This window comes from Drosophila tropicalis, unplaced genomic scaffold, assembly GCF_018151085.1.
Source record: "Drosophila tropicalis isolate 14030-0801.00 unplaced genomic scaffold, ASM1815108v1 contig_443, whole genome shotgun sequence".
NCBI lineage: Eukaryota > Metazoa > Arthropoda > Insecta > Diptera > Drosophilidae > Drosophila > Drosophila tropicalis.
In genome coordinates this window covers 1,601,703-1,629,517 of record NW_027172907.1, presented here as the reverse complement: position 1 = coordinate 1,629,517, position 27,815 = coordinate 1,601,703, and the positions used below count along the sequence as shown (strand labels likewise).

The following is a 27,815-nucleotide window of genomic DNA, read 5'->3' as shown; positions in this document are numbered from 1 at the left end:
TTTATTTATAACATAAATTTCTGCCACGTTTAATTTTTGTTCGTTTGTTTGTTTGTTTATTCTCTTTGTCTTCTTTATGTTGTTTGTTTAAGTTGTAAAGATTTATATTTTACAAATGTTGTAAATTTTCATTTGATCAGTTTTAAATTGTTTTGGTTATTTGTTAGAGTTTGAAGATTGTCATATAACTTACGTTTTTCTCAATTCATTTCCTTGGGAAATTTGTTTGTTTCTTTTTTTTGAAAACTTGATTGCAATCAATTAGGAAAATTGCCGTTAAGAACCTTTTACTTTGGGCGAAAACCAAATTTACATCCTGCCATTTCACACTCAATTTTCCTAATCGAATTACCAAACACAAAATTTTGTCTTATACTTGATGTTGTTGTTGTTGTTGTCGACTCAAAGCGACCACATGAAATGTTATTTAATTTAAATTTCTTTTCCAATAAAAAATTAATTCAATTAAAACTTTGCACCTATTCAGTTCAAAACTTCAAAAAAAGGACCACTTAGTCGATAAGAGGCGCGCGCGCGCCTAAAATTTTGATACACGGAGATGACAATGCGTCGTATACGCAATTTCCTTCCGTACAGAGTCGCGTTCTATCGGCTACTGAACGAACGAAAACGAAAATGAAAACAGAAGAACAGAAACAGAGATAGAAGCAGCGGCTGAGGCAGAGGCAACAGAAACAGAAACAGAAACAGAAATCGAAACCAAAAAACTGGCGGCAACGAGACTTGAAAGAAGCAACAAGCGGCCCAGGAGCGGATTTGTATTCTCCACTTGGCGCCACTCATAAATCGTATGTGCTATCGCCCCCATATATATGTATACCTATACCTAAACATATTTATTTATAGCCATTAGACAATGACATCATCTTAGTGTGAGACGTACAATTAAAATGTCTGCATAATTAAACAATCCTACTGTGATTGTGAGATTTAAGCGTTTATCTTTTTGGCGTTTTTATCTCCATCGGCCGTGTTCAACGTGGACCTATGGCAACCACCTGTTAGCTTTACAGCTGCGCACTGTTAGCTAACAGTTTGTTGGAATGGCTTGGATTATGGTTAACCAAGCGAAGCTTTTTTGCGTTTGCATTGCCGCATTACTCATACGCCCCGTGCCCCAACAGCAGTAATAACAGTAGTGGCCGCAGCGGCAGTGGCAGCTTTTTGTTATTGTTGTCTCATTATTGTTATTAAAACATAGCCAAGCGGCATAATAAAATTCTTATATATATCGCCAATAAATAAATCAATCAAAATTACAAACAATTTGCATAAACGAAAAGTGACAATTGTCACGTTACTTTTGGGCCAACATAAATTGCAGTTTACGACGACTTTCAGTCAGTAAACATCAAATATTATTATAGCCACATGTCTATGGCTATAATGTGCAACTTTCTAAAAGAGTTTCAGCAATTTTAGCCGATTGAGCGCCATCATTTTCCCTATATTCGAAATATTATTAGCATTTTCTTAAATAATTCACTAGTTACTGTGGGAGAAATTTAACTAAAATTATTAATGATCATTATTAATTATTAAGCAGCAGATCACAACGAAATAAATCAAAATGTAAATGAGAAGTGAATCAAAAACAGAAACCTAATGTTTGCGATTTGAAATTCATTTAGTTTCTATGAATATAAAACTTGGAATCTTTCCTTTTCAGCTTCTCTTAAGCACTTACTGTCATGGAAAACCAGAGGGTGGAGCTAACCTCTATCCAGGCATTAAGGCGGAAACACATTCAATCTATAAGGTCAAAAGATGGGCCAACAAAAACTTGCTGGAATAGTGCGAGGCCTAAAGCCTGTATTATTATAAATATTATTAAGTTTATTGATAAGTGCGTTGAATTTGAAATATGTTAGAGGATAAGAAAAACAAACACTGACACTTACTTGGAAAATATCAAAGTCACTGTTTTCGACTGATAGTTCCTATGGTGGCTATATGATATAGTAGTGTGATCCGAATGAATCCAAGTTATAGAAGCCCACACCCGAATTTCCGGGCTGAAGCTTAAGCGGTCTGAAACGAATTTGTGTTGATCGAGAAGTTTTGTCGCGCTGATCAAGAATATAGATCTATATACATACCTACTTAATATGGTGGGAGACGCTTCCTTCTTGATGTTGCACACTTTAATGGAGCACAAAATTATGAAAGGAATGAGATGATTGTATATACAGTGGACCCTCGTTAACAAACGCCCCAAATAACGATCTTTTTGCATAATGAACTCTTTTTTTTTTTTTTGTTTTGGAAAGAGGTTCGCTTAAGGTGAGCAGGATGTCTGTATTCAAGAACCACCTAACATCTGTTCCATCAACTTGAAATAGCTTTACAGACAACCTGCTCACCTTTGAAATAATCTTCTTTTCGAAGATTGACCTCGAGCCGTCTTAAATGGCGACTTAAATTTTAAACAGTTCGCTTTGATAAAAACTGAACTTCAAATATGTAATTTGGTGAATTTTATTTAGCTCTTGAACGTTTTTGATAAAAATAACTGTATTATTTTTTCAATCTGGAACGCATAAATTTATTAAATTTTGATTTGTATGCGAAAAGTTTAAAGGAACTGTGTTTGTTAATCGAGGATCCACTGTATTTATGAATAGATGATGTACATACACAGTTGATTCTGGAGATTTTCGAAAACTTTTAGTTTAGAATTCCAAACTTGACTGACGTGACTGATCGTCACCTATTGCTAATATGTAAATTACAATAGATCAAATTTTTAGGAATGAATGCTCGAAATTTCAATATAATTAACAATAATAATAACTATAACAACAACAACAACAAAGAGTCCATTAAAACGCGATTCTTATTTTGGAGTACTTATTAATTCAGTTTTTGTGCTTTTAAATCCAGTTCTAATTAATGAAATATACTAAATATGGGAAATTATGAAATGATTTAATTAACAAATATAAATAAACCAAAAATAAAAAGGAGACATTAATTGCCTCGACTTGGCCATACCTTTGGGGATCAAATTCACATTCACTTGCCTCAATCGGGTGGTGATGCTGATCAAGAATATACTCTTTCTTTAAGTAACGAGCAGGGTATTTTATGACTGTTGACTTAAGGTTACCTATAAAAGGCAGTTGAATTATAACGAATTTGTTAGTTTTATGAGAGGTCCAGAATAGTTTTGTTCAATTTCCGTTTATTATGTGTGGTATTTTGGCCATTTTTTCGTCCAATGGCCAGTCCATAGAACCACGCCGTATCCTGAACAGTGAGCATAGTTTACGGGAGTTGGCTTATCGCCTGAGTGGAAAGCAACGGCACCGAGGTCCTGACGACACTGGTGTGGCCGTGGTTGAGAGTCTGGGCGTGGCTTTGATGCACGAGCGTCTCTCGGTGATTGGCGTCGAGACAGGTCATCAGCCACTGTACTCTGAGGATGGTTCCATTATGTTGATAGCCAATGGCGAGATTTACAACTATCTCGAACTGGCCGAGGATATAGCCCAGGAGCGTGGGGGCTATCAGCCGAAGAGTGACAGCAATGTGATCATTGAACTGTATGAGAAGTATGGCAAGGATTTGCTTAATCATATCACTGGCATGTTCACGTTCGTACTGTACGATAAGAAGAAACGGGAATTGCTAGTGGCACGCGATCCCTTTGGCATTATCCCCCTTTATATGGGCCAGGACGATGCGGGGAATCTTATGTTTGCCTCCGAAATGAAATGTTTGATAGAAATCTGCCCACAACTGAAGATTTTCCCACCTGGCCACGTCATCCAGGGCCAGGTGAAGCTTGAACCAGAGACCAGACGCTATTACGATCCAATTTGGAGGCATGGCACGCCAACTAAGCCAGTCGACTTAAGCGAACTAAAAGTGCAACTGGAGCGGGCTGTTCGATCGCATTTGCAATGTGATGTTCAGTTTGGAGCTTTGCTGTCAGGTGGCTTGGATTCCAGTTTGATAGCATCGATAGCTACGAATATAATGCGGGAAAAGGATGCAAATTACCGTTTGCATACGTTTTCGGTGGGTATGATAGGGTCTCCGGACTTTGAGCATGCTCGCATGGTGGCCCGACATATAAATAGCCACCACACTGAGATTGCCTTTACCGTTGACGACTGCTTGGACGGAGTACGAGATTTGATCTATCATTTGGAGTCTTATGACATATCCACTGTACGCTGCAGCCTACCCATGTTCTATTTGGCTAGATATGTAAAGAGCACCGGCATCAAGATGATACTTTCTGGCGAGGGAGCCGATGAGATATTTGGTGGCTATCTTTACTTCCATCAAGCGCCCAACTATGAGGAGTTCCATCAGGAAATGGTCAATCGGTGTGAGCAACTCCATGTCTCCGACATTTTGCGCGCCAACAAGGTAACCATGTCCAAGGGTCTGGAGCTGCGAGTGCCATTCCTAGACACAGCGTTTGTCAACTATGTGATGGGTATACGTCCCCAGGATAAAATTCCAGGGCCTCTCAATGAATTTAATGGTGTGCGAGAGAAGCGCATTGAGAAGTTTATTTTGCGCCAAGCTTTTTTCCAAAACTATCTACCAGATGCAGTACTATGGAGGCAAAAGGAACAGTTCTCCGATGGTGTGGGCTACGATCTTATCGATGCCCTGCCCAAGTTCGCTGCGCGTCACGTCAGCGACGATCAACTTCTGGAGGCTGTGAAACGTTTTTCCATTAATCCTCCAAAAACAAAAGAGGCTTACTATTATCGCTGCATATTCGAGGAACAGTTTCCAGGTGAAGCAGCTGCTAGAACTGTGGAGAAATGGACACCACGCATGGATTGGGGTTGTCCAGAGGACCCGTCGGGTCGTGCCCAAAAGGCACATGATAAGTCCTATGGCAAGTGCTAAAAAAAGCCATCAAAAAAACCATCACCACAACCGCAGCCATCTCTCGCTCTCCCTCTCTCTGGCTCACTCTTTCCCATTATCGATCTTCTCCCATCTCTTTCTGTCTGGATTGATCTCCTTCTAATTTGTGCTGCAGACCGTCGTGCAACTATCCAATCTTGCAAAAAGAAGAAACTCATATTCATATTAATGGCTTATTCTTAATACTTATCTTGCATCCAGTAGATTCCATTCGCTGGTTCCTTGACGAAACAGAAAAATAAAATATTTCCGGCTTATGCGAACAAGGATGGTGTTTTATTCGCCCAATGTGCGAAAATCTCGTTCTCGCCATTGATTTACAAATACAAAATTTATCTTTGAACTTATGCTTAGGCCACGATTCTAATAATATTTCCAGGAGTCAATGGATTCTTGGTTTTTTTGTTTGCTCTTACGCTCAATTAGACCGGCCAAATGCTCCGATCGCATCGACAGGGAGTCAATTTTTTCCACCAATTGTTGATAGGGACTCAATGGTTGAGTGCCCATCACTACATGACCAAGTTTTGAATCAATTTTGGCATTAAGCCGGGCATTTCGGATCAAGTTGACGATCCAGCATTCAGCTTCGTTGGGCTTCATGTTGAGCTTATCAGCCAACATGCTAATGGTGATGCACTGGTGGATCCGGCAGAAAGTTTCAAAAATCATTAGTCGCGCGTCCTCGACAAACTCATTTAGGCAGGCCACAATGAAGAAATCGTTGAGAATGACTGTCTGGCATTCGTGCAACTTTAGACGAGCACCCTCAAAATCAAAATTGACATACAGGCACTCGAGGAATTCGGTAATAGGATCGCGATATGTATACGACTCCTGTTGTATAACCTTGATCAAATCCTTAAGGGCATTACGACGGGTACGGTTAATGACCACGGCGGTGGCCAAATAGCGCATTATGTGCGGGCACATCGTTTGAATGGCATTCAAATACAATGGCTTATACAGGAACATCTCGATGATCAGATCCCGGCCTTTCGGATGATTGAAGAAAACCAACACCGACCAGTGAATGAGCCAAGTTCGCTGCTGCAGGGCCTGAATGGTTGAAAAATTGGCACTATCAATGTAATCTCGCAGACGTGTCAGATCCTCCAAAGCCGTGTTCCAGTTCAATGTTAGAATTTCAGCAGCCAGTTTACCCCACAAAACATTCAGATAGTTCTACAAAATAAGTGTTTTCTTGTTATTTAGAATTTTTAAAAATAAACAACGATAAATTATAATACAGTACCTTATCATTGGGAGCCATGACAATTAAACAGAAATACAAATACGAGGTGGACTCTTGATAGTTGCCGCACTCGTATAAATACTTGGCCAACTTGTAGGCGCTATATAAATGTTCCATTTTAAAATTGTAATCCTTTTGCAAGGCATTAACAAATGTTTTTGAATCCTTCATGCTCTCGCCGTTTTTCAGAATATCGGTGGCCTTCATAATAGGCGCCACTTCGTTCTGCAACTGCTTAAGCGTAGCCAGCACCTCGGCTTTTCGTTGCACTAGCTCTTCGGGCATCTCCTGACTAAGATTCAATCGCTTCCGTGTGTCCATAGTGTAATCAATCATGTTCGTCTTGTTTACCGTCTCAAGAATGTATTCCAATAGTTCTTGTTGGTTGTAGATCTAAGGGAGGGGGAATTGCGAAAAAAAGCGGGGTGTTAACCTTTAGTTGCTGGGTTGGTGCTGACACGCAAACTAAAATTTCTAACCTCCTTGCCGCACAAAAATTCCAGAAGAGGAAACGTTAAATGCCTGTCCAGATATTGACAGTTGATACGTGTTAAATCGAATTGCGCCATAATTGAAGATGTTTTTCCACTATTTTCACAAAAAATTTATAAATCAACAGCAAGAAAAATACGCGTGCAAACCGCGCGCAGTGTGGCCAGAGATGAAAAGAAACACAAGTGTATCGATTATTTTAATACCGATTATTTTGATATCGATTATTTTGATATCGATATATCGTATTTGGAGTGAAATTTAAATTTTCTATCGGTTAATCGACATTCCGGAGCAAAATGTATCGGTTAATCGACATTCCGGAGCAAAACCTATCGAAAATCGACATTTTAATGTCTCAAATTGAGCACGCATAATGAGAGCAAATTCATACTCACCACTATTCAAGTAACCGACGCTTGTTCAAATAATATTCAAACTTGTATCCTGCGAACTCCTTACCGAATTCGATTCCTGCAATTTTGTTTGTGCTTCTATTAAAAGTATTTGCAAAAGCTATACTTTTTTTGACAGTGCTCTCATTATTTACCGCTGTCGGAACAATTTTGAATTTGCTACTTTCATTTTAAATGTATTTACTTGATTTAAGATAAGACAAAACTTTGGAAAAATTTCGGCTGGGAAATAGGTTTAATTCACCTATTAATTTTGTAAAATAAAGACATTAAATATGTTGTTTTTTTTTTTGCAACACTTTAAATAGACTGAATATTTATTTCATCAAATGTTTTGCACATAAATATACATATACTAATATACATATACTAATATACATATGTGGATTTTTGTATTTTTTTTTTCTTTGTTTTGTATATGGGTATGGGTATATAGATGGATTAAATATTTATATAAATAGTGGATTTCGTATCTCATTTGACTGCCAAAGGGGCATTTTATGTAACAATAGCCACTTAGGTACATATAGATTATGCAAATAACTGTCGATTGTAGTTATCAAATACATACATATACATATATTACATACGATTGGGTAATACATATATGCATATATAAAGATTAGGAGGAGATCAGCATACCAATTTGTTCGTTTTGCAACTCATAAATTTTCACAACATGGAAAAAAATGCATTTCTAAATATGTTTGTATAGAATAGTTGTTTTTGTTTTAGTTTTATAACGATAACGATAAAATTCTAGTTATTGTCCTTGAAGTTATGGATATATATTTTCTTTTTTTATGTGTGTTTTGTTTAGTTAGTTAAATTTTGTTTTTTATGTTTTTTTTTTTTTTTGCACTCTTAATTGACTCCTTTAGTTTTTACTTTTCAATGGAGGGCATCTCATATACATAGCTCTTCCCCAGCTAGAAATAAAACTAAATGAAAAAGCTTATCCTTGTTTCTTTGTTTTGTGTGTACATATGTATGTAAAAAAAACTCAAGTCTTTTTTTGTTTTTAAATGTAAACTAAACTAAAATCGCGAAAATAAGAATCACAAATTGAAAACGAATTTCTCTCTAGACTAAGGACGATGCACACAGACGCAAGGCTCCAATTTAGGTCCTGATCACACCACCGGGTCCTGGCAAGCCGCTGTTTTTGCCAATTAAGTAGGAATCTACTTGACGAGCTGCTTGCCGACCCTCAGTGATGGCCCACACGACCAGAGACTGACCACGACGGCAATCTAAAGAAGACGAGAAAAACAAAAGATGATGAAGTAGGAGAACAAGTCAATGGCTTGGCGATTACTTACCTCCTGCTGCAAAGACCTTGGCATTGGAAGTGCCATACTGTCCACTGCACGCCTTGATGTTGCCACGTGGATCCAGTTCCAGGCCCAGTTCACCGGGAACAGTCTTCTCAGGACCCAAGAAGCCCATGGCCAGCAAGATGAGGTCGGCTGCAAAGTATTTTTCAGATCCAGCGACTTCTTGCATGCGCCATTGACCCGTCTCTGTTTTTGTCCACTCGACCTGGACAGTATTTACGCCCTTGATGTGACCGTTCTCGCCAACAAACTCTTTGGTTGTGGTGCAATACTGTCGCGGATCCTTGCCCGTATTCAGTTTCACCTCCTCGTGGCCATAGTCCACACGGAAGACCTTGGGCCACTGTGGCCAGGGGTTGTCCTCGGCCCGCTTCTGTGGGGGTTCAGGTAGGATTTCGAAACTGGTGATACTCTTGGCTCCCTGACGCAGGGAAGTAGCAATGCAATCGCAGCCTGTATCACCTCCTCCAATGATGATAACATCTTTGCCGGCCGCTGAGATAATGTCCTGCTTGCCGCCCAGTTGTTTCTTCTGCTGGGCTTCTAGGAACTCCATGGCAAAGTGAATACCCTTTAGATCACGATTTGCCAGTGGCAAATCACGGGGCCAGGTGGAACCAGTTGTGAGCAATACTGCATCGTATCTATGGATCGAAACCAAAACAAGTTAGAGAATATGGTAAGCTATTTTGAATGGGATTCTCTGAAATACGTACTCTTGAAGCAGCTGCTCGGCCTTCAAGTCCTTGCCCACATGAACATTGGTACGGAACTCGATTCCTTCGTCAGCCATAAGATCGACACGACGCTTGACCACCTGGAATATCAAAGGTAATGTGTATTATTGTCTATATAATGGACACAACTGCGTGGAAATTACCTCCTTGGACAACTTCATGGTCGGAATGCCATACTGGAGCAGTCCACCGACACGATCGTTGCGCTCGAAGACGGTGACAAAGTGTCCAGCCCGGTTAAGTTGCTGGGAGGCAGCCAATCCCGAAGGGCCGGAACCCACAATTGCTACCCGCTTGCCCGTGCGCACTTCAGGAATTTCTGGCTTTATCCAGCCCTGCTCGAAGGCATGATCGATGATAGCGCATTCGATGTTCTTGATGGTCACCGCCGGTTCGGAGATGCCCAACACGCAGGAACCCTCGCAAGGTGCAGGGCAAACGCGTCCGGTGAACTCGGGGAAGTTGTTGGTCTGCAACAGTTGACGCAAAGCCTCCTTCCATTCCCCATGGAAAATCAAGTCATTCCATTTGGGTATAATATTGCCCAGTGGGCAGCCCGTCGAATTGGACTGACAGAAGGGCACACCACACTCCATGCAACGGGCCGCCTGCACCTTCAGGTTCTTGCGCACATGCGGGAAGTTGTAAACTTCGTTCCAGTCCTGCTGTCGTTCAGCCGCATCGCGATAGGGTGCCGTCTCTCGCTTGTACTTGACAAAGCCGCGGGTCTTGTCCAGCACACGATCGGCGCGCTTTTGCTCCAGAGCCACATCCTGAATGGCCTCCTCGATATCCTTAATGTGTGGCTCATGCTTGCCATTACCATTCTCGAGAGCAGACGTTTTTAGAGGCTGCTCTACAGCCTCCTGCTCGGCAAGATCCTTGAGAGCCTTCTGATACTCATACGGGAAGACCTTGACGAATTTCGTTTGGGCCTCAGCCCAGTTATCGAGCAATTGCTTGGCCACCTTAGAGCCAGTCTTCTCAATAAAATCGACCAGCAGTTTCTTAACCAATGCAACATCCTCCGACAACTCCAGCGGCAATAGCTCGACACTCTCTGGATTCACCTTGGGCTTGAATGTGCCATCAATGTCGTACACATAGGCAATGCCTCCAGACATGCCAGCTGCGAAATTGCGTCCAGTCAGACCCAGAATGAGTACCAAACCGCCAGTCATGTATTCGCAGCCATGATCACCGACTCCTTCGACCACAGCGGTCACTCCCGAGTTGCGCACACAGAAACGTTCGGCTGCAATGCCCCGGAAATAGGCTGTTCCCTCGGTGGCACCGTACAGGCACACATTACCCACAATCACATTGAGGTGCGATTCAAAGGTGGCGGTGTCGGGTGGTGTGATTACGACATTTCCGCCACACAGACCCTTGCCGACATAATCATTGGCATCACCCTTGAGGGTGACATTGACACCGCGGGCCAAGAAAGCACAGAAACTCTGACCGGCAGATCCCTCCAAGAAGATGTCGATGCTCTTGTCCACGGGTAAGCCAGCTTCGCCATATTTGCTGTGAACGACAAAGGATGCAGAATTTAGGTATAGAACTGGAGCGTATAAGTATCTCTGCACTTACCAAGCAATATGATAGCTCAATGTGGAGCCAAATGCTCTCTCCTCATTGTGAATACGCATTTTAACCGTGACATTATCAGCGGAACCATTAAAGATCTGCTGGGCCTTGGCAATTAACTCATTATCAGCACGCTTCTCCAGTTGGAAGTCTTGTTTGATGGAACCGCCCACAATATTCGTGCCCGGACGCAGGTCCAAGGCTGGTTGCAACAATAACTTAAGGTCCAAATGACTTGCCTTTGATTCCCGTTGGCTGGCCACACGCAACAGATCAGTTCGTCCAATAAGATCCTGGAACTTGCGTATACCCAAATTGGCCATTATTTGACGAATCTATAGCAAGGAGAAAATAATCTATGAGTTCAAAACTTCAGATGAAATAGGAGAGTACGAGTCTTACATCTTCGGCCAGCATAAAGAAGAAGTTAATAACATGCTCAGGTTTTCCAGTGAATTTTTTACGCAACACTGGATCTTGGGTGGCAATGCCCACAGGACAGGTATTCAGATGGCACTTGCGCATCATGGTGCAACCTGAAGAATAAATCACCAGCATACTTAAAGAAATCTTTCCTAAGTAGATTGTATAATGCTATCTCACTTACCCATGACAATCAAGGGAGCGGTACTGAAGCCAAATTCATCGGCTCCCAAGAGAGCAGCTACCACCACATCGAAGCCAGTACGCAACTGACCATCGGCTTGAACAACCACTCTGTTTAGAGATGGACGGAGGAGAGACGCACAATCCAAAACCAGTTGAGAAGCGGGAGACATAGAAAGGAGGGCAATGTTAGCATAAAACGATATTCTTAAACTCAATTAAAGTAATGAGGAGAAATTACGAATGGAGCACAGCGCGGCGCGACGTTCGTGCGAGTGAGCAAGTGAGCGACAGGATCGACCGATCGTCGATATCGATATGTGTGGGTGGGTGGATCTGGCGTGGGAGAAGAAACTGAGTCTGACTCTGCCCAATTGTATTGTATGTATATATCGCCCACAAATCAATCATCAATCAATCTTGATCAACGTTTTCCAACGCTGTCATCATCTGGATAACATAACCACCAGGCCACTTTCGGTAATGTTTCGTTCATGATTAGTAACAAGAGAATCGAGTGGATCGAGCAGAAGGGACTCTGCTTTGGTCGGACACTTACCTTGAACGTAGATTATTCAAAACCAAAACTTGATGAGTTTCGGCCACACCCAGTTCCCAGGGTAGACCGGCATTCTTGATGCCAGTCCAGGAGCTAGCACCAGTGCCGCCATCATGACCAGAGATTACAATATGCTCAGCTTTACCCTAGAAAAACAATAATAATATCAAGGCGTAAGGTAAGAAATGATTCATCTACTTCAATAGCCTTACCTTAGCTACTCCGGAAGCTACCACACCGACGCCCACTTCCGACACCAATTTGACACTAATGCGTGCATTGGGATTGGAACATTTTAGATCGTATATCAATTCGGCCAAATCCTCAATCGAATAGATATCGTGATGGGGTGGCGGTGAGATTAAGCCCACACCCGGCACCGATTTACGAGTCTTAGCTATATCCTTGGTAACCTTATAACCGGGCAACTCACCGCCCTCACCGGGCTTGGCACCTTGAGCCATCTTAATCTGCAAATCATCAGCGTTGGCCAGATAAGAGGCGGTAACACCAAATCGACCAGAAGCCACTTGTTTAATAGCCGAACGGCGACTATTATTGGGATCTTGATCTGTAAATGGATTTCACGACCTTTTATGAGCAAATAATCTTAAGTGAGAGATCTGTATAGATAGATAAACTTACTCAAATAACGATCAGAATCCTCGCCACCTTCGCCGGTGTTGCTCTTGCCGCCAATGCGATTCATGGTTATGGACAATGTCTGATGGGCTTCCAGAGATATGCTGCCAAAGCTCATGGCTCCGGTGGCAAATCGTTTAACAATTTCGCTGGCCGGTTCCACTTCAGATATATCGATCTTTTGGCGATCGGTCACAAATTCTAATTGACCACGCAGTGCACACTTTTTCACACTGTCCAGAGTGGTCTTCTTGAACTGCTCGAAAGCGCCAAGATTCTTATTGACAGCCGCCTCCTGCAAACTGCCAATCGAGGAGGGCTCGTTAATGTGAGCCTCGCCACCATGACGCCAATGATACTGGCCTGGATTACGGAGAATGCGAGTGTCGGGCGAGACCTTGCAATAGGTTAGCTGATACCGCTCCAACCCTTCTTTGGCCATAATCTCCAAGGTGACGCCGCCAATGCGGCTTTGAGTGCCGCGGAAGCATTTGTTCACCAGATCGTTGCCCAATCCCACAGCCTCAAAGATCTGAGCACTCTTGTAGGACTGCAATGTGCTGATACCCATCTTGGCCATGACCTTAGCAATGCCGGTGTCAATGGCCTGGGCATAAGCATTGTAAATTTGCTTGTTAGTGACCTCAGGACCGATTACTCCATCATCCCGCAGAGCCTGGGCCAATTCAAAGGCCAGGTAAGGACAAATGGCATCAGCTCCATAGCCCAAGAGGACGCAGATGTGATGAACTTCTCTTGCTTCTGCTGTCTCCACCACAATGCCGACTTTCATGCGTTGCAGCGTCTCAATAAGATGATGATGTAGTGCGCCCAAGGCGAGAAGGGCCGACACGGCTACACGTCCCTTTGCGCCCGCCTCTCGATCGGATATGACCAGAATCTGATAGCCAGCTTGGGCAGCATTTGCACCCTCGCGGCAAACCCGATCAATGCAATCGAGATAGCCCTGAACACCGTCATTAAACTGGAATGTTATGTCCAGCACTTTGGTTTTCCAGCCGCGATGCGTATTCCGCTTGAGCAGCTGGGTATCTGGAATGCTCAGTATGGGATTTGGTAGCCAGATGCGATGAACCTGCTGGAGCCGATGGCTCCAGTAAATTGGCCTCCGGACCAATGGGACACTGCATCGACATGACCACCTTTTCGCGGAATGGATCAATTGGTGGATTGGTAACCTGGGCGAATAGCTGCTTGAAGTACTCATAAGGAATGGGTTGGAATGCCGACAAGCATGCCAATGGAGCATCATTGCCCATAGATCCCAAAGCTTCTTTCCTATAAACACACACACAGACACAGACACAGACATACATGAATTAAAGAAAACTATTTGAACATCCTTATTGATCTCTGATCTTACTTGTTCTTAAACATGGGTATAAGCAACATGTTCACTGTCTCCGTGGTGTATCCAAAGAGTGGGAGACGCGGATCAAAGATGCCGCGCTGAGAGGCTGGCAGCTTGGGCTGTTCCTCCACCGGAGCATTCAAAACATTCGCATTACGTATCTCGTCCAAAGTTATCTAGGGAGAGAAAGTTGTTTTAAGGATTAGGCACAGTGAAATAATTTGCGATATCTTTATCATGCACGGGAACTCAACGCAAAATCAAAACAAAAACTCAAAACGCTCAAAGACTACGATTTCTCCTGAAGACTTCTCTAAAGGACTAACTCACCATCTGCAATCGTCCAGGATTCAAAAAAAAGGGATTCACATTGAAAGCGTGAGAGAGAAATGTACAAATTTTTAGACCAATTACAATTACAAAGTTAGAAAATTTCGTGTCAAAATGTGTCAAGGTGTTTTTTTTATCAGTGGATATACATGTACATAGGTAGGTACTTATAGGTACATATCTGTGATTTGTTGTGGCTGTACCTGCTGAGAATTGACTGTGTGTGGGGTGTGTGGATGGATGGAGGGGATAACTCACCTTTTGCTGCAACCATTCGGAATGGGGACGCGACTTAGCAATCTGCGACTTCAACTCAATATCCTGGATCAACTTCTGCTCTTTGGTATCCACCAACAACATGCGACCCGGCTTAAGGCGACTCTTGAGCGTCACCTGGGAGGGATCTACATCGTAGACACCCACCTCGGAGGCCATGACCAGCACATTGTCCTTGGTAACATAGAAACGCGACGGACGCAATCCATTCCTGTCCAAAACGGCACCAATGAAACGGCCATCAGTGAAACTAATCAATGCGGGACCATCCCACGGTTCCATCACACAGGCAGCCCACTGGTAGAAGTCACGCTTCTCCTGCGGCATAGTCTTGTCATTCTGCCAGGCCTCGGGAACCATTGTCATCACCGATTCGGGCAACGAACGCTCACTGGCCATGGTAATGAACTCCAAGACACAATCAAATGACCCAGAGTCAGAGAGATTGGGCTCCACCACCGGATAGAGTTTCTTCAGCTGATCGCCAAACAATTCGGACTGCATTACACCCTCGCGGGCCTTCATTAGATTGACATTGCCACGCAAGGTATTGATCTCACCATTATGCGCCAATACACGCAAAGGATGGGCACGCTCCCAGCTGGGGAAGGTGTTTGTCGAGAAGCGTGTATGGACCAGGGCCAAGTATGTCTCGAATTCGGGATTTTTCAGATCCGTATAATAGTCCCAGAGTTGATCCGAGGTGAACAGGCCCTTGTACACGACAGTGCGATCCGACAAGGAACAGATATAGAAACGTCTGCCCGGCTTGGTCAGCTCATGGCTGGCACGTTTCCTCAACACAAAGATCTGTCGCTCAAATGTCTTCTCATCGCTGCCCTCGGGACGGCGTACGAACACTTGACGCGACAGTGGCTCCGATTTGCGAGCGACCACACCGATGGCCTCCTGTTTAGCTGGCACAGTACGCCAGGTAATCACATCTAGGCCCAGGCTCTTGGCCAATGCATTGAATTCAGTTTCGGCGGCTGAGTGTTGCGCCTCATCCAGATAAAAAATGCCTGTAGCATAATTGCCCAACTCTGGCAAGGTTACACCTTGAGAAGCGCTGCAAGAGAAGGGAAGCATATACATAAATAAATACATATACATACATATATGTACATACATATACATATATATTGTTATATATGTATGTATGTATGTATGTATGATCAAAAAAATCAAAACCAATTTGATGCTTGTTGGAATTTTTATGGAATTTGCCATTGATTAAATGTCATTTAATATTCTAACTATAGGAAAAATACCTACATGTGTATGTATTTAGATACTCTTCTGTTTGAGTGTCTGTGTGGGGGGTGGGGGGTTGGAGGTTCATTGGATAGTCAGTCGGTCATGGTTATGTCACATTTGCGAGATGATTTCTAAATAATGCGCCATACATCCAGGCAGGTTTCACATTTCTAATTGAATTAAAGGTCTCTCCATCTCTTTCTCTATCTCTATTTAGGCTTAAACATTCATTCATCGCCCCATTCAAGTGGAATTGCGATTGCGTTAAATGACGAAACGGCGTCGAAGTCGCCTTATCAACGCAATCTCAGTGGTCGGTAATCGTCAGCAACTGTCAAATCCTTGACGCCAACAACAGCGTCTCTTCGTCCGTCCATACATCCGTCTGTCCGTCTGTCTGTCTGTCCGATCGTCTCTCCGATCGTTGCAACTGTTTGTCATTTCAACGAGAATTTAAATGCACACACTTAGTATGTATACATATAAGCTAAGTAAAAATGTCAATCTTGTTCTTATTACGTCGCAGCGTTCAAGATTCATGGGGGTTCCATATAAATAATATCAATATCGCAACAAGTGTCCGATTTTTAATGCGTTCCTTGAACTTGGCATTCATTTTCTTGTTTTTTTGTTTTTGTTTATTTAACTTGTTGCGCTGGCCAAATAGCCAATCTACCTCGCCCTCATCGCCTCATAATTAGTCGCAGGCCTCCGTTCCCCCACCAAAGAGGGGTGCTCGAACGGACGGACACGGGGCACGTGCGTGTCTAGCACGAATATGCAAAGTATTTCACAATTTCATGGGAGGCGCGCGCTAGTCCAAAAACAGAAAATTAATACACATTCGAACATATGTATTAATTAACAGGCTGCATTAGATGATAATTAAAGCAAGATTTAAGTCGTTCGACATTAGACGATTAAATGACCGCTTCATCGCTCTCTCTCTCTCTCTCTCTATATATGAACAGCTGTTATGGCAACAAGTCGTCGCTAAACACAAAATAAAAGTGCGAATTGAATGAACAATTCTTCCCTCTACCTACCTACCCGTCACCTCCCCACCCACCTGTTTCATTTTCACCTACTGCTTCTCTCTATTAACCTTCCTCCATTCATTATTATGGAAATGTCATTTTATTTCGAGTAACTAATGGAATAATTTATTCAAAGCAAAAAAACAAAAAACTTATTTTTGGCTAATTTCTATATGGCAAACCGTAACGAAAATGAGAGCCATGCCAAAATCAAAAAAAAAAAAAAAAAACTGAAAAAAATTGTTAACAAAATAAACAGAAAACAGCAAACATCAAGTAAAAAGCACAGAAATCTAGAGAGCAGATGTTAGGGTAAATATTGCATGTATATATGTATATATATATATATATACATTGGCCATTGGTCCTATATAGTACATACATACATACCCCCAGATATAGATATATATATACACTTATATACATATATACAGAGGATATTTCATATGTATTTGCTTGCTTTGAAATCGAGTGCTTTGAAGTTGAAATGAAATTATATTTGAATATGTATGTAGTACCATTAAATACCCTATACGCATAATATATGTTTTTTCCGAAATGACAGGATGTTCGAGGGGAATTATATGACAATTATATATCTTATTTGTGACAAAATTTTAGATGGATTGCGTTATTTCAATCCAATTTTCGATCTTTTTTGTCTAGCTAACAATCTAGTTAATAATTAGTTAATGCTATCTAGATTAAAGAGTATGTATATGTACATACATATGTAGTTTCGATGTTGTTGTTGTTGCTGTTGTCTTGTTCAACGAACAAACGACACGGCAAGTTTTAGTGCTATTTTTAAATATATTTTTTGTTTCGCGCACGAGATTGCAACGTTATGGTCGGATGTCTAGACCCGTGTAAGCTATTTATCAATGGCGCCAAAATGGCAACCGGCATGTGCATATGTACATATGTATGAACATATGTATGTATGTGTGTATGGAAAGGATAGAGAAAACAAAAATGTGTTAAAAAAAAACTTACAGAGCCTTGGCATAGAGTCCGTGGGGAATGGAAGCCAAAACGCCAGCACCATCGCCAGTGTCATTATCGCAGGCGCAGGCACCACGATGATTCATCCGTTCTGACAGGGTCTGGGCATCACGTAAAATCTATTGATATATATACATATAGACGAAGATGGCATTTAGTGAATATATTTGAATTTTTCTCTCTGTCTGTCACTGGATGTTCACCTTGTGAGAGCGTTTGCCATCGATGGCCACAATGAAACCGACACCGCAGGCCTCATGCTCATTCTGAGGATCATAGAGTCCTTGTTTGCCTGGTGCCTCCCAGGGCATCTGCTCCTGTACATCATGTACATCCTGATGCTGATCGTTGTCACTCAAATGCACTTCATTCGATTCTTCGTTGTTGTTGATGATGTTGTTGTTGCTGCTGCTGCTGCTGCTGTTGCTGATGTTATTGGTATTGCTCTCAAAATTATTGCTGACGCTTGTATCAACAGTTGCACATTCAAATTCGCAATTGTCAGTGTTTATTGGTGCCATTATACGTTGTATACCCGGGTTGCACTTGCTGAAAATGTTTTCTTTGCTTCTAGTATCTCCTCACACTTGATACGTTTTGTTTGTTTCAAATCAAATTTTCACTTGTTTTTTTGCGAGTTTTTAGTTTTCAGTTTTTCTTATTTTTCTTAATACACTTTAGAAGCTGCAAATAAGTTGAAAAAAAAAAACCAAAAAAAATAACAAAAATCAACATTATTTTACATTTATTGAGAAAAACACACGAAATCTACATTTCCCTCCCAAACACACACACACACACACATTCACAGAGGCTTTCACACAATCACACACAGTGTGTGGGAGAGAGAAAGATAGAGACGAACGCACCACTTACAATACTATTTTGTTCTATATATTTTCTTTTAGTTTTTCCGCTTTTTGGGGCACACGCGACACTGACGGCTGCTTAAAAGCGAATGAGCAAGACAGCGACCAGTGAGCTACGTTAAAGGCCCCCCAAACTGATCATTCTCGCACTCGCACTCACACTCATTCACCTACTCTCACTCTCTCTCTCTTTCCCAATGTGACGTTTTTCCCCATCCTCCACTTTCCGCTCTTTCCATAAGTCATGAGTACTTGCAATAATAATAATAATAATAATACTTCATAATATTAATAGTGTAATACATAGTTCTCTAGACACACACTATTTCCAGATTGATTCATATTCCTATATGTACATATATTTTCTTATCAATTTTCATTTTTGAAATGCATTATACATATGCACATATGTGGGTATGACGAGTGTTTTTTAGCGCAATAGTTTTTGACTTTCTTCAAGTGCCTTAATTAGTTATTCAACATTTGTTGTCTTCATGTTGTAAGGCACTTTGATTCAATGAATCAATCGAATGATCGAAATAGCACTTCTCTGCCATTATAGAGCACCTTGGAACAACAAAAAGTTTTAGTAAATAGTTCATATCAAACTAGGAACAAAAGCTATAAACAAATGGTGGAAAAATTGCATGTATTGTCAGCTGATTGGCAGGGATTTTGAAAGTATTTACGACAATGACAAAAATGATATATGTATGTATATTAATACATTTTATTAGCTAAAACATCTACAAATTATACATTATCGGTTACACATTTTGTTAAAGGGATGTTCAAGATGTTTGGCTTAGGGATTTTTAGTAAATTTCGAAAGATTTATTCCCTGGTAAAAGACGATTTTGGCAACGGCAGATAATAGGAGCCAGGAGCCATTGACACACCCTAAAAGGGTCAGCACCGAGATACTAATATGTTACGACAGCAATTAGTAATGTTATTTGCTTTTTATTCAGCTCATCAAAGATATAAAAATGAACATTAGTCATATTTTGAGAAGGTTTTTTGGGATCATCAACCTTTCGTAGATGAAATAAATAATAAAAGCAAGAAAAGAATTGTATTTCTGTTGAAAATGCATTTGAAAATTGTTCTATATATGCATGATATTTTTGGAATTTGTTATTCTTGTTTTGAAGACATTTGAATTTATGACCTATTCTATTTAAAGAATCTCCATTTCAGAGATAAAATGTATTCATCTGGCTCTGTGGCCATTAGAAATGCAAAAAAATTTTCCATAAACTTTAGCATTCGCTTTCAAGATTTCTTGATGAGTGAATTGACGTGAAATTGGCAAGAAATTTGCAACACTCGTGACAGTAGCTAATCCCTGCTGGGGTCGTATCTCTTCTTATTAATTAGAAAGACATACATAAATAAATCAATCAGAGGCAAGGCCCCAACAATAAAATACTAAAAAAAAACTAGAACTCATTGATAAGGATAAGCGGCCAAGTTCACGGAGTCCACTAAAATAATGTATATACATATATCAGCCTTAAAACACGCGTCTCCCGCCACAAAATCACTTCCCGCATGCCAGTTAAATCAGTTATCAAAAGGCATTCTATGAATTATGCGAGAATATTTGGTAAGTAAGTATGTCTATATGCATATACATACATACATATATACAAAAAAATTCGTTCAAAGTCCCCACAACCGGCCGGCAAAAAGAGCGATCGTTCGAATCGAACTTATCTGCCCCAACAGCGTAGACTCAGAATGGTGGTGCTCTGAGTCTACGTCACATTGTCGCAATGTTTCGGAGACGATGCGCAACGGTGTGACACATTCGCACACTAATGAAACTTTACCCACTAGACTGTCGGTGGGTCGAAATTAGATGGCGGGGCAGGGCAGAGTAGGGGGTTATGCCAGAGCCAGACCGGTTTTTTTTCGGGCTCCTTGTAGCAGATAAGTGCCGAAAATTTCTCAAGCGATAATAATGCTATTTTATACCTGACAATTAGCTTGAGGAGGGGGTACCTGACTTGTATACCGTATAAGGATAGCTTCACTCCAAGCTGATGGCGTTGAATAGCAGCGAATGATCGAGAATCTGAACTAATTCAAATAGTCATACTTGCTAATGAACGATCGTTTGGCACATCTAGGAATGTGAAATGGCCTAAACATGCTTCCTAAAATATGCAATCGATTCGTGTAAGGCAGACATTTTTTTGAAGATTCTATTGCATATTTTTGGGAGTGAATTTTTGTAGATCGGCAGCATCACGGGCGAAGCACTTTGTTAATCATTGATTAATCTTGGGTAGAGCCCTCTCAAAAGTTGGCCTAGTTTTGCTAGGTAACTCAGCGTCGTTCACTCTGGACTGCAGCCCATTAAATTGCTTTCTTACGCTTTTTTTGTGAATCGCTATCAGGCATCTAACATGTGCCAAACGAGTGTCTGCTGCTGAAGAACAGGGCAAGAGGAAGGTGAATATACTCTCGGTGTATGATATTCTTCTTTTTGTTGTTGTTCGTTTGGTTTGGTTTGCTTTTTATATGATTGAATTAATAATCTATGTCACGCCTTTCGTCGCCCCCCCCATCGGTGGTCACGATAAGATTTGGCTGGACACGAGCGGCCACTGGACTCTCTCTCTTTCTCCGGCAAGGGCAACATTTGGCACAGTGAACTCTTCTTCTAGTGCCGCATATTTGGACGTTGGGGGCAGGCAGGCAGGGGCCAGCTTTCCTGGGGATCATTGATTGGTATCATTGATAATGCTTCCCCGTTTATTAATATTTTTCACGATTTGCATGCGTGATTCTGCCCCCAAGGGGCGGCGGTGTGGAAGTGTGGTAGGCAAGGCGGGGCAAGACGCAGCGGGGTGTGTATATATACATAGATGTGAATGCGTAATATTGAATCCTGATAAGACTCTCGGGGGCTATAGAGCATGGAATTGTGAAATGTGACGTAGGTCGGATCATGGTACTAAAGACCAAACAGCACAATGGCAATGGAAAGTTTTATTTTTCTTTTTTGTTATTTCTAATTCCTTAATGAAATTTCATAAGTGCCTGCAATTGTGTCAGGAGATTTATGAAAAAGATAACATAAAATGTTCAGAAATCTGCAAAAAAAGGAGCAGTCAGCAGAAAAAACATTAATGGTCCCCAATAAACAAATAATAATATATACCCACAATGGTGACTTGGGGAAAAGAACAACAACGGTGATAAATACACACATACATATATGTATATTTTTAATCTTGGGGATTGTCTTACTAAATAAAGAATTAAAATTTATATACATAATTCAAGACTCAAGTTGAAGGAAACGAATTGATAAGATACAGAAGTTCCTGTCCCATATAAAACAAACCAAAATTTTAGAAACAAAGTGCAATATGTTTAAATAAGAACAAATAAAGCTGTGATCCTGAAACTGATTTCAATTAGTTACGACCTTCGATACAAAAGTAACAAGTGAATTGTTTTTTAAACAAAATGACGAATCGAAAATCATATGATTCTTTTTTCTATATATTGAAAATTTTGTTGTTCATTGTCGCTAATTCCTTGCATAACTTTCTCTAAAGCGTCATACTCACATAAATCTATTTTCAGACTAGGTACCATTCATTTTATATACATACATATGTACGTTCCTATGTATGTATTGTACATACAAAATGCCATCTATATAGTTCAACGATGACGCGTCACGTGTCACAATGGGAAAGAGAATTTCAAGGTTGTTTTTTCAAATCACTTTGACAGTTTCTCCACCCATTTTCCATCTCCATCGCCATCTCCATCTGCTTAGATCTAGCCGAGAGTGAGTGAGTAAGCCGAGACACCCTGTTCCAGGAACCGATATGAACACAAAATCTCAGTCTACGTTCGAAAAATAAATATTTATAAAGAAACAGCGAAAAACGCAAAGAAAAGGCAAAAATAAAATAACCAAAGAAATCCAATATGGCAAACAAGTCTGCAGACTACAAAATGAGAACACATAGACCTGACAGAACCCAGGGAGCCGAACATTTCCAGTGTCTGTTCAAAGTCCGAACCATGTTGGCCGCGTGTGGCCCACATCTATGTAGATATACACATCTAGATATGTGCGTATGTATGTATATACAGATATAGCGAGGGATATATGTACCTGATATACTTGTATTCCTAATGTAAACAACCATCGCGATTACACTAAAAACAGGCAACAAGTTTCAATAACCCCGAAAAAATAAAATAAAACAAAAATAATGTCATTTGTGATAAACCAAAATAAACTATAATGAACAAAAGGAGGAGTCTAATAACATCGATTTGGGCAAACAAAACAAAACGGAATGAAAGGAAAATGGGCCTTCATGTCATAAAGTCATTAGTTGTTAATCGAAAGGGCCAAATTTCCACTACCTTACCTCTACCGGAAATCTACTACCACCCAATTCCCCCCGACCAATTCCGATAATCAAATTCCAGTAGCGCTTTATAAAAATTTCGAGTTCACAATGATTTACCCAATCATAAATAGCGCATTTATTATCTGACTTAGCCCCGACTGGTCCCGAGTTTTTCTCTTATCAGACGTGTATTTCAAGTAGTCGGCCAACTTTATTGGACTCTATTATTATATGGCTTCCAATAGCCTGTACACTTGAGTCAGCTGTTCAAACGGTCAGCCCCAATTAGGGAAAAACTAAAATAAAAACAAAAATCAGCATTATTTAAAAATAGTAACAATTTATTTTCATTATCATTCTCGAGATAGCCAAAGTAAGTACATATACATACATATGATGGCCTAGGGCTTGTATTTAAAAGACCCTCGACGGGTATATCAGACATATGCAGGCAAGTCAAGTCAAACGATATATGGAATAGGGTATCTGAAGATCGTGACAAAAAGATCGTTTGCTTTTCGCTTTTTTTAACTTGGTTTTTTAATTAGCAATACCCCTCGATCCTCCTGGACTAGCGTTTTTTTATTGCGTTTCGGAATTACGTTGAAAGAATTACAATTATGTGGTTTTGTTTTGTTTTTATCTTGAACTATTTGCTGTATGCTACACTGTAAGAAAAACCAGACTATAGTGGACTTTGTACAAACCGAGATGAGCAAGTTTGAGGCCAGGTGCTAAACTCTCGTTAAATTAGGTGATAATTGAACAATCAACGAAACACAAATGCATATACATAGATACATATGAATGGGTAAATTCTGAAATATATTTGGTTTTGTGTCTGAAGTCTGTGAAAATTTCTTTCAGTTCAAAAAAATTGCATTGCATTTAGCATTTCGTTTAACACTCCTCACCCTCGACACCTACGCCTCCCATTTGGTCGTCACTCGATCTGTATCTATATAATAGATTCTATTAGGTTAAACGATAAAATGTTGCAGGTCTGTAGGCTATTTATGGCATTACGCCCTGGCCTGGTGGAGGTGCGGACGATCGCCTCTACACCCAACCCATTCAATGGCCCCTCCCTTCACTCCCCACTCACTGCCCACACTAATTAGACGGCAACTGCAGTTGGCAGTCAATAAACAAAACGAGGCAATGTTTCGTTTTCTAGCAATTTGCATTAGTTTTCAGTTGTCTGGAGCTCGAAGCTTTTTGGGGTAGGTTATACAGCCCTTGCCTAGCCCCTAACTGGATGCAATTTCAATATGCACTTATATAATTAATTAGTACTTTTCATTTGAATTGGCTATGCCATTCTGGCAAAAAAAAAAAATGATAGCTTGATATGACACACAGAAACCTCGGGACTTGACGTCTTATCATTATGATAGGGTGTGTGGGGTAATCCTAGCGATAGAAAATCAATCAGCTGGCTTGACTCTTTGCACAATTGTCCATTGTCACTTATGTAATGGCTTTTTGTGGCGCCATTAATCAAAAGATTTGGAAAGTATGTTATTTCCACTGCATATGCGATTGCGACGCAATATTAAAAGTTTATTTGTTCATGTAAAAGTGACAAATTTGCGGTGAATTTGGCGCCATTACGCTTATATTTCAATGCCACAAAAAAGGGATTCAATTACCAATACCAAGCATTCGTATATGTACATATTAAAGTCGCACTTTGGTATGTAACTTTCTGAAGAAGTCAACCTAGATTTATGTATTTGTTTGCCAGTTGAAAATCTATATACATATGTATGTAGATTCCAGTATTTCAAATGTGGAATTCAGTTGTCACACCCGTGATGTAAAACAAATCAGATTTTTTCACGTACTGAATGATGTATTGTTGCTAAAATTTGCATACTAATTCATGTTAATGAAATACATCAGTGCACTTAATTTCATAAAAATCGGTTAAAAACTAGCCAAGTTATATGTTTAAAAGAATCAAAAGGTCGCAAATGGCTGCGGTTTTAGGAACTTGATTAGTCTTTAAAATAGATGTTTTTATGGTATATAAAAGTCGGTGCGACGCCGTATTTGCTTTGTTAGTTGCAATTTTAGACGAATAGATAATTGCCATCTAGTTTTGCTCTTGAAATTATTCCAGGCTTGAATAAAATTTCCTATGAATTACAATTTCATCAACACTTAAGTAAATAAGACTAAGCTGACACTTTTCTTAAATCCACTATTGGCTTCAAGCCTTTTTTGATTTTACGATTTCTTCCCACACTTCCGTAAATTGGCTTAAGTCTAAACTAAAACAGAAAAAAAGAAAACAACACTGCACTCAAGACGCCTAAGATAAACGCACCAAAAGGATTACAAAACAATGGCAACACAACACAACATCTGTTGTTATCCTTTTAAATTCAAGTGCAATTCAGCAATGAGAGGGAAAAGCCTCTTTTAAAAGGCAAATGCTCTGTTGGATTGCATAACCGTTATGTAAAAATACAAAAAAGAGAGAGAGAGCGAAGGACAGGAGAGAGTGAGAATATCTGGGAAAAGAAATTGAGAGATTGTGCACCCACACACAGCGAGAGTGAAAGAGAGGGGGAGTGTGTTTGCGGGAGAGAGAGAGAGTAGAATAAATGTCAAAGGGCAACGTCAGAGCTTCCAAATGACGTAGACAAATGAAACTTTTACACCCACACATACTGAGGGCCAAGGGACTGCCAAGATGCCGACAAAAACCACAGGAGGCTGTACGTGTCTACCGAACAAAAAAACTTAAATACATACTATTGTATATATGTACGTGTGTGTGTGTGTGTAATCTGAAAAAAATGACGATGTTAGCTTGACAAAAAGGATATACAAACACCAACAAAATAAGCGAGCGCAAACACACATAAACGTCAGTGTGGCCATTAGGGAAGCTGCGCCTCGTTTGCCACAAAATTAGGGACGAACAACAGAAGCAGCAGCAGCAGCAAATATCGAGAAGGACCACCGCTGTGTGCTCAAGTGAGGCACAGTGGGATATATGTGCATTGTACATACAAATCACATAATTAATTATTGATAATTCAATAGTTTATTCAAAAGCTAACCCAAGCAAAATACAAACGCACTTGTTTGAAGCAGACCTAAAGAAAATAATTAAATGTCGTGTAGTTGGTACCACTGTGGCTTCTCGTTGGGGCCGAACAAATTAAAATCACTGCCATGGCCCTTTTTCTGCTGCTCGATGTTGATAACATACCATCGGCAAAACTAACCTTACACTGACCTTGAAGAGGAGCAAATAAAGTGTCCATGGGAGTAGAATCATAATCTTATCTAGGAGGTGCCAAGCCCAAGAAAAATAAACCAAATAATGGGGACTCTGATAATAACTAACTTACTTGATGCTTCTAAAATAGGAGACATCAGAGCCTAAAGCCGGGGCAAACCTAAAACGTTTCGTCATCAGGTTTCGCGCTACGCCCATGATAATAGCCGCAGCAGCAGCTGGTCTTGGTATCGGTCTCGGGCTCGGGTCTCTGGAACGCACATAATGGGGAGGGAAAAATGAAATAGCGAAACAAGATTCCGGAATGAAGCAGAGGCAATAAAATAGTCCAAGAGCTAAAATAACTGGGGAGGCAAAGAGAAGAAGCAGAGAGGCTCGGCGGAAATACATGCCAAGCAAGAGAGCTTCATGTCACCGACAAGGGCGAGAGGGTTGCGGCAGGGCGCGGAAAGCTTTACTGTCATAGTGCGGGTCATTTAAATGAGACCGCCCTTAAGACCCATTAACTTGATAACTAATCACTAATACAGAGTAGTAATTAGCATGGGGCACAACTTAGTATATCTTACGCTAAAAGGCCGTGTGTGTATATACAAATGTATGTATGTTTAACCAAAGGAAATAAGTGCCTTCGCAGTAAATTCCTTTTACTTTCAAACGACAAGTGTTTCTAGTTGTGTGAGCAACGTTGTTAACTGAAGACTGTGTTCTGATTGTGTGAGCATGCTCCTCTTCAACTCTCCTCCTGCGCACTCCTACCTACACACACACACACACACACTCGTACATCTATTTATCCATGTGTTTGTGTATGTGTGCCTATGTAAAAACTTTATCGATTTTTGCAGACAAACTCCTACGGGAGCTGGAGCCGGGAGAGCTCCCCATTTTGCGGCTCCTCTTTTGCCTTCTCCACTCTTCTGTGCTTCAACTATTTTCTTATTTCTTTCTGTTTTCTCTCTGTGTGTGTGTAGGCGTGTAAGTGTGCATTATGAATATCACATTAAAAAACAATAAAAAAAAAAAAAACCAAATAGAATCTTTCACATTTAAATTTTAAATTTACATTTCTTTTCACACTTGATAATGGGTTTTGCAGTTGAACTGTTTTGTTTATTTCCTAAACACACTTCACGAATTCACCATAAAAGAAAAGAACTTTGAATTTTGCACAATTTTATTTAGCACTTTTTCAACTTCTTTGATTTAGTTTTGTTTTGCTTCAACTGTCCGCGGCACTCAGTAGACGTCTGACTCCTTCAAAAGACCGAATGAGAATGACAAGGACGAATTACCGAAAGCCCCACTGTGTGGGCAGTTCAACTCTTCAGGCCCTTAAAAGCTACGGGTATCAACATTTTTCAAACAATACTCACATAGCCAGAGATTAAAAATTAAAGGAGCTAGCCAAATGTTTGATTTTAATTTATATTTTTTTATTTAATGTTTGAAATTGATATATATAAAA

General features: G+C 40.6%; 3 protein-coding genes across 3 annotated transcripts; 1 reads left to right on the top strand and 2 right to left on the bottom strand.

Moving 5' to 3' along the window:
* The first annotated feature begins 3,180 nt into the window (after positions 1–3,180).
* On the top strand, positions 3,181–5,959 carry LOC137574064 (uncharacterized). The gene has a single exon (XM_068286174.1). It carries the CDS (start codon positions 3,211–3,213, stop codon positions 4,894–4,896), a length of 1,686 nt encoding a protein of 561 aa, XP_068142275.1. The 5' UTR covers positions 3,181–3,210; the 3' UTR covers positions 4,897–5,959.
* Positions 5,172–6,840, bottom strand: eIF3e (eukaryotic translation initiation factor 3 subunit e). The gene is made up of 3 exons (XM_068286175.1): positions 6,652–6,840; positions 6,173–6,565; positions 5,172–6,102 (listed from the first exon to the last, which is right to left on the bottom strand). Exons 1-3 carry the CDS (start codon positions 6,739–6,741, stop codon positions 5,281–5,283), a joined length of 1,305 nt encoding a protein of 434 aa, XP_068142276.1. The 5' UTR covers positions 6,742–6,840; the 3' UTR covers positions 5,172–5,280.
* Positions 6,841–7,804: 964 nt separating this feature from the next.
* On the bottom strand, positions 7,805–27,595 carry LOC137574360 (uncharacterized). Its single transcript, XM_068286659.1, is given in 16 exon segments — positions 7,805–8,333; positions 8,403–9,061; positions 9,134–9,234; positions 9,298–10,684; positions 10,751–11,082; positions 11,150–11,283; positions 11,355–11,464; positions 11,913–12,058; positions 12,125–12,483; positions 12,558–13,656; positions 13,658–13,853; positions 13,939–14,102; positions 14,515–15,601; positions 17,823–17,950; positions 18,035–18,515; positions 27,414–27,595. Coding segments are annotated over 15 exon segments (6,351 nt in total). The 5' UTR covers positions 18,353–18,515; positions 27,414–27,595; the 3' UTR covers positions 7,805–8,202.
* Positions 27,596–27,815: the final 220 nt, after the last annotated feature.